Source organism: Pezoporus wallicus, unplaced genomic scaffold, assembly GCF_028554395.1.
Source record: "Pezoporus wallicus isolate ANWC-B61680 ecotype Strahan unplaced genomic scaffold, APGP_CSIRO_Pwel_v1 contig_2012, whole genome shotgun sequence".
Taxonomy (NCBI): domain Eukaryota; kingdom Metazoa; phylum Chordata; class Aves; order Psittaciformes; family Psittacidae; genus Pezoporus; species Pezoporus wallicus.
This window is the reverse complement of record NW_026639840.1, coordinates 1,891,316-1,903,952: the sequence shown is the minus strand read 5'-3', so window position 1 is coordinate 1,903,952 and position 12,637 is coordinate 1,891,316. Positions and strand designations below refer to the sequence as shown.

Sequence of the window (12,637 nt, the reverse complement as noted above, 5' to 3'; positions counted from 1 at the left end):
AGAGATTTCAATCCTTCTTCCCTGGTGACTGTGGCATTAAGAAACTGGGAAAAAAAAAAAAAGAAGGAATAAAAAAAAAATATTTTTAATTTTATGTTATTACCATAATGCAAAAAGACAACCTAAACTGAAGGTACAGGCCAGAGAAACATTACCTTTGTTCTACATTTGCTTTTAAGGTTTTGTTTTTGCCTGTCAGTGTTCTGTTTTGTTTTTAGTACAACTGAGTCAGTTCAATCTAAACCATTACCAAAAGTGTTGGTTCAGTGCAACATGTGAAACAATCTAAGTGGCCTTTGCACTTCTTCAGACTAAACAAACCTGTGATTCAGGTAACACAAAATTGCACAGTGGTAGTTAAACATGCATTTATAAAGTAGGATGCTGTACATTTCTAAAAATATGTAACAAGGACATTCAGATGACTGAAGGATAAAAATATTCTATTCTAAACTGGCACTCCCTTTGGATTTAGCCCCTAATGCTGTATTCAGTTATTTGGTTTGTAATATACCTATGCATCCAGAGCAGAAAACATGCCAATGATTGGTTCAACGTGTTTCAGTGGACCAATGCTCTGTGTGCTTTTGGTGATGCCTTATTTGTGAACTGATTTTAATGTCAAGCATATTTATCATTATTAGTTGTGTCTCTTATATGGGCAAATTTTAGTATGCTGTCATCAGTTAATTTGAATTCCTGAAGATACAATGTATTTTTCAGAAAAATTTATGAACATTTTGTAACTCTTTAGTAATGTGTAATTTACTGCAATAAAGGAGTTCCCTGGCACAGTTTAATACAGAAAAATGATTAGCATATGTTTAAGAATAGATATATTTATATATATGTATCTATGTGTGTAATGTATATGTGCGTGTGAGTGTGTGTATGTAAGAATATATGTGTATGTGTGCTTTTGTATGTGTATACATACATATATATATATATATATACAGTTTAATTTTTACAGGAAGCAGGATAGGTCAAAAATATCTAATGGATAAGCAACTTCAGAATTTTGCTTTCATTTTTAGCCCAGTAGTATTAATTGTGCCAAGGGAAAAATATATCCTTAGGATTCTGGATTCTCTGCTCTTACTATGTTCTTTTTTGATCCAAACACTTGACTGTAAACAGTTACTCTTCCCCATGTCTGCGGTCACCTTATAACACTGAACAGAAATAAAGAACAATTTATCTTTTGCCCTACTTTTAATGTACAGCCAAAGTGTTATCAATAATCTCATTGCATTTTTTTTTCCTGGGTCAAGACTGTTAACAAAAACTAAGGCCTGTATTAAATCCCTTAAATTACCTTCCAGCTGCCTTGTTATATCTATAACCTTGCCATTAACCTGCTGCTCTTCCTCTCCTCCCATCCAACACATGGTTATAGCCAAGATGTCCATCTACAAGAGAATGAAACTGGCATGTTGTTTTGATTGCGGACGCTCTGAGCGTGACTGCTCTTGCATGTCAGGCAGTGTACATAGTAACATGGACACCCTTGAGAGAGCCTTCCCACTTTCTTCTGTCTCTGTTAATGATTGCTCCACCAGTTTACGTGCCTGTAAGTTCAACACCAACACATGCTGTTCCATGTCTGTGGTGTCTGTGATATCATCCCCGTCTTGTGTCGTGCATCATAGTTCTGTGAGTTTTACTGGGCTGATGCTTGTTAAAAGAGTCAAACCCAAATTTTAATATAACTCCGTATTCATATTTCTGTTTTATTTTTAATACAAAACTGTAATTCGTTACTTTGCTTTGTGTGCTCTTTATGAAGCATGCTGTTGGAATAGCATGCAGGACCGTAGTAGTGCAATCTGGTGACATCTTTTTTATTTAATTCATACAAAATAAATTGTCATTAATTATGTAATAAGTGCTGCTGTGGTGGAACAGGCCTGTATTTAAATCTGTGATGAGTGCTAAGTGAACAGCTATAATAGTGCTGGCACTAGAATGGCATAAAATAGGCAGTGAATAAACATACAGGATACAACTTAGCTGAACTGTAGTATCTGGAGTTCTATTCTAGACTGCTGCCATTATCTTCAGTTTTGTTTGTAACCCTTCATTCTCAATAAGACAAGAGCTTCCATCTGACACTGAAAACACAGAAATCATTGCATAAATGGTTGTACTTTTTATAGTATCTTTTTTAGAAGGGCTAGTCTGATGCAAACTTCCTGATGCAAACTTTTTGAAATTAACTGTAGAATCTGTCCCATAGGACAGTACCATTCTGGAATATGCCCTAAAAGCTATTCTGAAAGATCAGAGTTGAGAGGAAGAAGAGAACTTGGAAAAACTCTGTGTAACTATTAGTTCTTTGGGCAAATGTTAGGGATTCCAAAGTTTAATTTATCAGTGTAATGTCAACAATTGAGGAACACTGTTAATTAAAATGGTTAATTTTTTATTATTATTTTATTTTATTGTCATCTTTAGATATTCAGAATAGGCAAAACTAGGCCTTGGGACAGGAGCTATTTTCCTTTCCCTACCCAAATGACAAAAAAACCCTGTAACATTATTCAGATACATATATAAAGAGTATTAGGCGATTTTATCAGGAAGCATTTTTACAAGTCAGCGCAGATAAAAAAGCCTTTCACTACTAAGAGTATAATGAAGTTAGTAGATTATGCATCTGGTTGCCTTTTGATACCATATGTGTACTGCAGCATATAGTTCAAGTGGTGAAGGACTTTGCTTTAACTATTTTGAAATTTGAACTATTTTTCCCGACACAAATTTGGAGTATGTAACAATACTATGATTCTTGTTAGCATTTTTCATCTGAAGACTGTGTCCATTAAGCTGCTTGTAATAGGATTTCTTAGAAATTTTACCAGAAATCGTCTAAGTGTATAAGCCTTCTGAATGTCCTTTCTATCTACTTGGTGGCAGCTCATGTATCACCTCAGGGGAAATTGTTCACAGTTTAAGTCTTATTTTGAGTTACAGGAGTTTTTATCCTTTAGAAGCACCTTTATCAGAGTAAAATATAGCAAAACAAATTTTGTTAAGAAAAGTGTATAAGAAACCTTCCTGGATTAAGAATTACTGCAGGCAGTGTTACTTACACAGCCTAACAGCCTCAGTAACACAGTGCCTGGTATAGTTTGCATTAATACAGACTAGTACAGAGAGTATGTTCTTGGATCCCAGCACTGGTGTTAACAGCAACCAGAGCAGGCTAAATGAATATGTCCCCTACAAATGGGTAAAATTTCTGCCATTAGCACTGTTTGGCAAGGAAAGAAAACCGTAATTTGTAGGTTTACCATAGCTTTCAAGTTCACTTAAGACTCTTCAGAGGCAGATAAAATAAACATTTTTGATTGTGTTGCCTGCTGAGCCAGAAACCACCACAATAATGTAGTAATTTCCACCAAAGAACAATGCTTTAGGGAAACACGTTAGATCTATGTTATATTTTGAAGGATAAGTGATATTGACAGCCTTGAGGATTTTTAGCATGTATCTTTCAAGGGCCTTTTCCCTCCTTCATCACTTCATCAAATCAAAACAGATCTCACTCTTCCCCTTGTGAGACTAGTCACCTTTGACTGTTAATAATAAGCACAAAAATCAATACCAATTCACAGTCTTTGCAAAGCAGCATAAGCCTTTCTTTTCCAATTAAAAAAGATATATATACACACATGCAACGTTTCACTGGCAAGGCTTCAATAGAAATCAGTGTGTTTTCTTTGCATTGTACAGGGGTCTTATGATGCCCATCTTGACAGAGCTAGTTAACTCAAAAGAATGGTGGTGAGAGTCAGCTTTTCATTAAATATGAGCAGATGTGAAATGTAGAGTGTTTGACAATTAGAAATGGCAGCAGCAGGGCCCCAGAATCAAAGTGAGGTCAGATTGGTGGATCAGATTACCTCTCTTACATTCTTTAGTTGTTCTGAAAATCATTTTGAATTAGTGTCAGTGGAGCCATGATGGGTTTTGCCCTTTGTCTTTTATTCTAGGACTGTATTGTTTCCCCAGACACTCATTAAAGGTCATTATACTATTACAGGGCTTGGTTTGGTCGTGGTGCCCCAGTTGGGCTGGCTTGCTTCTACAATTGCTTAATGCATTTCTTTCTTTTCTCCTTTTTTTTTTCTTTTTTTTTCTTTTTTTAACTTTTGGTTATAAAAGCAGGCTTTTTTTTTTCCAAGGTAAATTAAATCACAGACCATTGTAGGAAACTTCTAGAAACAATGAGTAACTTTTGTAAGAATTAATGCTGTTTATAAGAATCTGATGTCAAGTAGAAAATATCAATTTATATATTCAATGTTGTACACAGAATTTAGTGTACTAATTGTATAATATGTAGAGAAAGTAACACTTTCAGTATGTTTTCCACCATGGGTACGTTTCTCTGTATTTTATTGTTGTCTGCACTTCCAGGAAATGAAAATCGTATTTTGAATAAATATAATCACATTAAATAGCTTTTGAGTTTATAGGCAGTTAGTTCTCTGGAGAAAAAAAAAAAAAAGGATCGTTATAAATGTAAGAAAATAATTTTTTTTTTTGTGTATCTAGAATTTTTAGTATTTAGGTGCTTTTGGTAGATTGATACATGAACAGCAGTCAAATGATCCAAACATTTTTTGCACCAGAGTCTTGAGTGAATTACAGTGATGAGAGGCACTTAGCCACTGAAAATCCTGGGGTGGTTTATACAATGAAATTATGTTACTAATAAGTGTGATGTTTCTGCTTAGGTCTGTGCCAAGTCTTGGGGAGTGCTATTCAAATGATTAATCGATACAGACAGAATCTTAACCTGAACCATTTAATTTCTGTGTTTCTGTATCACCATATGGCTGTGCTTCTCACGAACATCAAAAGTTCACATTTCAGAAGGAAACCTTTTCTAAACTTGTTGCTGTGCCCACTGCCATGGGAATCTAAACTTCCAAGGACATACTTGATACTAGGTCCAGGGATATATAATTCAGGTTGTGAAAAAACATGCCTTGGCATGCACTGATATTTCGAAGAACCTTTATGTGAAGATCTTGATGATGGTGAAGTAATCAAAGCATGTACCTACCTGTGTGCCAGGCCCAGTTTAGAACCATATGTTCCGTCTGGTCTTCTAGTGCCATCACATGGTTTATGCTGAGCAAGCAAGTTAGCTGCTGAGTCTTTCTCAAAGGATGTAAATCTTTTCCTGCAGGATTAAATGAACATTTTGGGTAGCTTGAATAAGAATGGCTGTTGAACTAAAGTTCACTGTGCTGAAGCTATATCTGGTGATGTGGTTTAACAAGTTAGGTCAAGGCAATGTAGATTCTGCCTGTATGTGTTTATAACTTAAAACTACAAATTCTATAATGAGAGTTGAAATGACATGACACTTACTGATATAGCCAGAAAGAAGAATGCATAACACAACACACAGATGCTCATCAGTTGTATAATTATGCTTGGGCTTTTCTAGATAAGTTGACTTTTAAGTCCTGATTGACTGAAAAGACAGGCTACATTCTCTTTCTTCTAGAATGCAAGAGCCATATCCTCAATTTCCTACAGAACAAAACTAACCTACTAGTTCTCTAGTTCTGCTGAAGTAGCCGAGACAACAAGAAATACTAGCTTTTATGTATCCTAAGATACAGGAAGGGCCTGCATGTGCCCTGTCAAGGCACAGCTTTCAGTGCTAGAATTTTTTTTACTCATTAGCAACAGAGGTTTCCCTTTTACAGGATTCTGTGGTGGCTAGAGACTATGAGATTATCAAACTAGCTATAAATATGATCCCATTTACATTATATTTATAATACTGTGAAGAAGGAAAGGTGGGGTACTAAGTCTCTTCCGCTACACAGTTTTTATGAGCTGTGAGAATTCTGTTGTGGCCACAAGTGGGATAAAGGCTCATTTGCTCTGAAATTCTTTCTTTTACATATGCTGCATAAGCACCTTTCTCTTTAATATAACTCACTGATCCGTCTGTGGTCATATTGTCTTGTCTTTGTCCTGCGCAAAAAGCCAGGAGCACACCTTTAATGTTTTGAGGAAGAAGAAGTTGAAGGAGTAAATTATGTGATCAGGTCTTCTTGGAAAGGAAAGACAGATGTTACCTCTTAGGGATAGCATCATAAGGTCATAAACAAGTGATTATAATCAGATTGTTATGTTTTTTGCAGTTTACGTCTATGGAATGACTATAGAAGTATACCTCTGTATACTGGAAAACAGTACAGCATTATGCTGTGTAAGCTGGTTTGTTTGTTGGTTTGCTGTTTTTTTTTTAATTTGTTTTGTTTGGTTGGGGTTTTTTTGGGGGTGGGGTGGTTTTGATTTTGTTTTGGTTGGGTTTTTTAAATGAGATTAATGAAAACGGGACATTAGAATGAGGCATAGTACCAAATAAGTTCCTTTTAATCGAAAGCCACAGAGAATATAAAAAGCCTGTGAAACACTCTGTGGGTGATGATTTATGTAAAGCTAGTCCCAAATATTGTTCATTTTTTTCAGGTGACAGGTTTTTAATTCATTTACATCAGTTCCCATTTATTCGGGGTTGTGTTCCTGAGAATTGATATGGCTGTGATGTTTATTCTAAATAACTCTACAAGACTGCATGTGTTCCCTTTCAAACTACTGAAAATAGTGTAAAAATGGACACCTGTGTATATTTTAATGTTCAGTTCTGCAGGAAAAATACTATTTAAGATAACTCAGTTAAGATACAAGTAAATACAGCTGGAAATGCATCTTAATGTAGTTTGTGGTGGTGTGGGTAATGAAGAAAACCAACTTGTCTTCCTTAGCCATCTTCTCAGAATACCCTAGTGTTAAGAAAGCTGCTGCTACCAAACCTGACCAGTGGGGTTTTGAAGCATATAAAATCAGGCAATGGAACAATTGGAAAGTAAAATCCCAATGTGGGAGGTGACTGTGCTGTTCTATAGAGATTCCATAGCATGTGGCAAATCAGAAGCCAGATACCATGAGATCTGCTTTTCTGAGAATGAAAATATCCTAATTAACTCTTCCACTTTCAAGCTTAGTTTCTATTTGCAATTCTGCCTTACCTACTTTCTTCACCTCGTCTTCTCCTTGTGGCAATTGTACAAAGATGTATGCAGGTGTTTCCACTAAATAGGATGAATTGATTCAATATATGTGATCACATTCTTAACTAGCGGTCAAGAACTGCTTGGTGGAACAGTGGTTTCACTGAACCAGCCCTTTTATTTGTCTGCCTTTCTTGCACTCTTGATGTGCAGACCTTCAGGTGATCCTCTTGTTGGTGCAGCTGTATTTTTTTTCCACATTGCTAGCATAGAGATAGAAGCAGTGATCAAATTGTGTTGGTATATTCCCTCGTAAGAGTCCAAGTATTTATTCCATCATTTTTTTCATGCGTATAAGTGCACTGGGACATTTTTTTTGCTTTTCAGACATTGAACAAATATTAATTAGAGGGGCACTGGGAACGTAATGTGAAACAATAGGTATTTTACAATAGGTGACTTCTAGTATGCAGTTTGACTCTTAACTCTCAAAAAATGAATCCCTTTTATTGTTCTATATCTTAATAAAACCTGAGTGCTGCTAAATTATTTAACTTTCTTTTGGGTATAATATAAACATATAGATGTATATAGGTGTAGAAAAGCAAGAATAAAAAAAAAAACAAAACAGCCCCCCCAAACCAAGCTTCTCCTTTTCAGATGGTAGAAAGGTAAAAGTGAGATAATCTGACTCATTACTCATGACCAGAAAATATAAATAATGAAGCACACGTCTTTTCAGGTGAGTTTTGTGATATAGAATATTCCACTAGACTGCTGAGAGGGAGCTCTGCTCAATTTGTGATGTCTGTAACAAGATGAACACTCACATCACCATGGGATGGAGGTACTGCTAAGTTTAGCAGCAAATCTTTTAAAGAATTGGAAAGGTGGAAGAGGGAGAGATCAAGAAGTCTGCATTTAATTCCTTTAGGCTTTTATGTTGAGTAGAGATTCTTACCAGGGTCACAGGGAAGAGACTGGTGAGTGGCTTGCTTTGATGTGGACAAGCTAGAAAAGATGCTGTCTGCATCCTGTGGAGTGAATTTAGCAGAGGGTCTTATGCAAGGTGACATGGAAATTATGTTTGCATTTTTAGTTCCTGAGTGTGGCTGGTTGTCATGAAACTCGCTATGACAGTTTCTTACCACCAGGCAGCAGATTCTTCCTGTTACCTCCTTGGTGTGGGATAGATGCTAGCCGGTTAGGTCTCCTTCTCTACTGTTTTCAAGCTATTTCAAGCGACAGATGCCAGAGCTGGCTCAGTTTCAGGTTGAGCATTTCTGTCATAGCCCTGCCTTGAGCCCAAATTCTGACCTTTACTGTATGAAATAAAGTATTTATGAACAAGCAGTGGCTTGATCCAGAGCAGGCTTAGAGCAAATGTCAAATGTCAAGTCAGTCTTCTGCCTCCTTATACCACCTGCATTAGGAACCTGGATTAGATCCTAGACTACAGCACTGACTGCCTTAGGCTTTATGGGTCTGGAGAGACATAACTTATTAACAAAGAGTTATTAAATTTTTATCATTTTTATAACACAATGTAAATGCCTTCTATGAATCTACATTGTATTCATTATCATTTAAAATGTTAATTAAGTCAAATTTGCATTTAACTCAGTTCTAAATGTGCCTTTGGGAGGAAGCTTTTAAAAACAGCTGCACGATTGAGAAGCATATTGATGCTGGGAAGTTGTTAGTACCACTTTTCAGGATAGGTCCCCCAGTTCGATTGCCATTTGAGTCTTAGCTAGTTTGCGATGATGTTACTGGGCAATGTCTCAACCTAATATTGAACCAGTAGCAGCAAAAAGCTATCACCTCATGCTAATCACAGATACACTTTGATGTGTAATTCATGTTTCTTTCAAATTTATTCCGAATTGAAACGAACAGTTGATTCATGAAGCCTGTACTTCTCATACTCATACTATGTATTTTTTTTTTTCTGTTGGTATACTTATTGGTTGGATCCTTTCATAACTCAGGGAAAAATGTGTTCACTGACTTGGAATGTTGTCTTTCAAATTCATGGAAAAATAAGTCCTCTGGCCTACATCCTCTACATTTTATGTGAACGGAAGTTATTGTAATGTATAGAAGGAGGTGCTTAGTGAAATATCAACAGACCGCAATATAGTATGAACATATAAAGTGGAATACAATATATTATAAAAAACTACAATAAAAGCCCTTCAAACCAAGTTAAAATGTGCTTGGCTTTTAGTGACATGGTTTAGTGGCAGACTTGGCATTTCTGGGGGAACGGTTGGACTTGATGATCTTAAAGGTCTTTTCCAACCCAGTTGATTCTATGATTCTGTGTGTGGGAGAGTTATTGATTTTGGTGTCTTTCAATGTTAGAACAGGAGAAAGAAGGAAAAAAGTCAATCACATTGTTTCCAACATCTGATTATTCCATTGAGACCTGTAGCATATTTAATATATTCATACCTTTAATCAGGCAAATAGTCACCTTAGCTAGTGTCACCAGTAATGTGCATATTACATGATTCATGTACTTCTGGAACTGGAGCCAGAAGCAACCAGCTTAGCTGACCTAACCTAGGAGAGTCTGTTGTATTAGAACCAGACGTCTTCAGCTTTTGTCAAGTTCATTGTAGGTCCAGCAGAGTGGTCCAGCCCTCAGCTTCGTAGCCAGAAGCAACCTGCAAGGCATATTTCTGGGTCATCATATTTTCTACTGAGTACCTAAAACCTTTGCATTACCATTTGTATATGCCAGGATACATAACCTTATGATTTTTTTTATGTGCTACATGAAAAGAGGAAACTGTTGTCACGTAACTCCATATATGGTACTTGAAGTGGCACAAAACAAGCACCTATTCTGTCTACTTCCTTTGATTGATGTTAAAGTAGACAGGAGGGACTCAGATGAGGGAAAGTTTTAGTTTATTTTTAAGAAGTCATGCACATATTTATTTTAGTATGTAAGTTCTCAAATATGTTGATAATATGCTTTAAAATAGGTTAAAGTTCAGCTTTACTTTTACTGTTTGAGACTATTCTCCACCTTCTGTTAGCATTCCTTTTTATAATACAATGATATATTTCCTTGTGATATTTTACATATTACTGTATGCTATAATGCTGTGATTCACTTATTATCAATAATTTTAGGAAACCTATCATCTGCTATCTCACGCACACATACTTCATTGATACTGATCAGATCTTGTTAGCATAGTACAATTATTCTGAAAAGGAAGGGTGGAAAAGGTGTTATTGCTGTCTAAGATTTGGCCAGCACCATCTGGTTAAAAATTCATCTGGATGTTTTATTTTGAGTAGAAATTCTGTGTAGGCAAACATGAAACAAAAATGGCACAAGGCAAAGATCCCAATCTTGGCTGTGCCACTGATTTACTGCATGACTATAGTTCTTTTTCCACCCAGAGACTCAATTATATACTCAATTATACTACATTTTGTGCTAAGAAATGCTTTGAGTTCCTTACATTTTGAAGTACCGAATATAATCCTGGGTGTCCTTTTGACATATTGATTCCCTGCAGAGGCAAATTTTCATGTTTTCTGATCTTTGCTGAGTGAGGTCATAGATACGTGGCAAGGAGGAAAGTGAAATGGGGTATATGATCGAAAGGAGGAATGGAGAAATTACCAAAACTGCTTTGCTGCTGTCTAATTCAGGGAAGTTTTGAAAGAGGATACTATCTAGGAGAGTATGAATAGCTTCTGTTCATCTGCACCAGCAGGGAAGAATCCCTTTTTAGATTTATGGAAAAAAATATTTTTTAGATCATCTGCAGTTTTTAGCTGGTTATGAACTTTAATTGGAATGTAGACCTGATTTCCTGCTGAAGGAAATCCAAAAAATCATTATAGCATCTTTGATCTTTGTCATGAAATTTCCTTTGTTCGTTCTTGCATAAAAGATTTTGCTTGCACTAAGCATGTTGCTTTCTCCATTCCCATGTCCCTGACATTATCTTCACTCTCTGACTCAGTGGTGTTATGTGTTGTCTGACACGGCATGTCTGACAATATGGAGAGAGATTTTACATTACCATAGCTGTGCTATGGAGGAAGAATGGCAACAAGAAATAGAGGTTCTGTTCTTGAGCAGACTCCTTCCAGAATGGACTACCGTGTGTGCCATCACGCAATGTAGATGGTTTATTCTACAACTAGCCCCTCTTCTATAGTACTTAACGTGATCCTATATGGCACATACTGATTGGACTTTCATTAAAAACAGAAGTTGTGACATATGGACAGTAGTTTAGAAGTCAAACATTTGCCTAGCTGAAAAGTTTCATCAGCTAATAGAACTAAGATTTTTCAAGCAAAGAATAAAAACAAGTTTTGAGCCTAATGTAGTGATAATGCTTATTTCTGCAACATGAGGTAAAATCCACACTTGCAATCTGATACCATGTTTAATTAACAGGCATTTGTCCAGTGATTTTTATTTGTGCTTTATCTCTATTAGAATTATTCCTGATCTACCAAAACATGCAAGAACTGTAAAGTTCTCTGTGATCAGTCAAATCACAAGATGGGTGGCAGTGATGTGATACAGTATTTATTTAGAATTGCAGGGTGTGAAAATGATTATCATTCACATGATGAGGCAGCAGAAGGGTGAAAAGAAGTGAGATGCACTGCTGAGCAGAACAGGATGTACTTTTCTGGCCTCCGCTACATAGTGTCTTTTGCAACATATGGGAAACATTTCCCAAATTTTCAGATGACATGCTAATATTTCTCACTAATACTGGAATTGGACTCCTAGCCATCTTGCATCGTGTCTTGCTTTTGGCATGAAATACTGGGTTTTTTACTTGGTTCTGAACAAAGCCAATAAGCTTTCCGATGTCAGAGAAAGCAAGAAAATAGCAAAATACATTTTAGTAACTCTTGGAAGCTAAGATCTGCTTTTGGTATTCCACAGAAAAATATTTATCTTATTGTGTGAGGTTGCACATTTTCAGAGTGCCATTCAAATTAAATTTTGAATGACGTTATTATGTGTAAATTGAGACGTGGAAATGTAGTTTTTGATTCATCTTATGTACAAACAATCTGCTGAAAATTAAGTCCATTTTCATTTGGTAAAATACTAAGTATTTCCATAGTTCTTAAAAGCTGAACGTTTTGCACCTCACACAGCTTAGAATTGTCTAAGGAAAACTGAATATAGATATATAAAAAGCATTTCAATGTGTATATTTTGATTTTTTTCTAGTCAAGAGTCTCACAGCCCTGGGTAACAAGGTACATTTATTGATTTCTTCATTCAGACATAGCAGAAAAGACAAGAGAGCAGTAGACTTGGGACAGATGTCTGTCTCAGCACAGATAATTGTAATGCAAGAATCTTCAGAGGCTGGAATCAGTAATCCTAGCTGTTTGACAAGATCCTTCCGTATAAGGAGTCCAACTTACAGGCATCGTACACTTTTGAGAGTTATATGACTCAGCAAAAGCCTTTTGTTATGTTTGGAAGAAAGAGAAGTAAATGAACACACAATTGCAGTGACAGAGAAGACTCAAGCCAAGATCTGTGATGGTGTAATTTAGATTTCTCTGATATTACA

General features: G+C 36.1%; 1 protein-coding gene across 43 annotated transcripts in view; it reads left to right on the top strand.

Annotated features, from left to right (window-relative positions):
* The window catches only part of KCNMA1 (potassium calcium-activated channel subfamily M alpha 1), a 483,481-nt gene that overhangs the window by 387,687 nt on the left and 83,157 nt on the right, over nucleotides 1-12,637 (top strand). For 11 of the 43 annotated variants that reach the window (XM_057416301.1, XM_057416320.1, XM_057416319.1 and 8 more), the window contains one exon: nucleotides 1,400-1,573. The exons of the other annotated variants lie outside the window; for them this stretch is intronic. In XM_057416301.1, coding sequence (XP_057272284.1) covers nucleotides 1,400-1,573 — 174 coding nt within the window. The remainder of the gene's footprint in view (nucleotides 1-1,399; nucleotides 1,574-12,637) is intronic. 43 annotated transcript variants of the gene reach the window in all.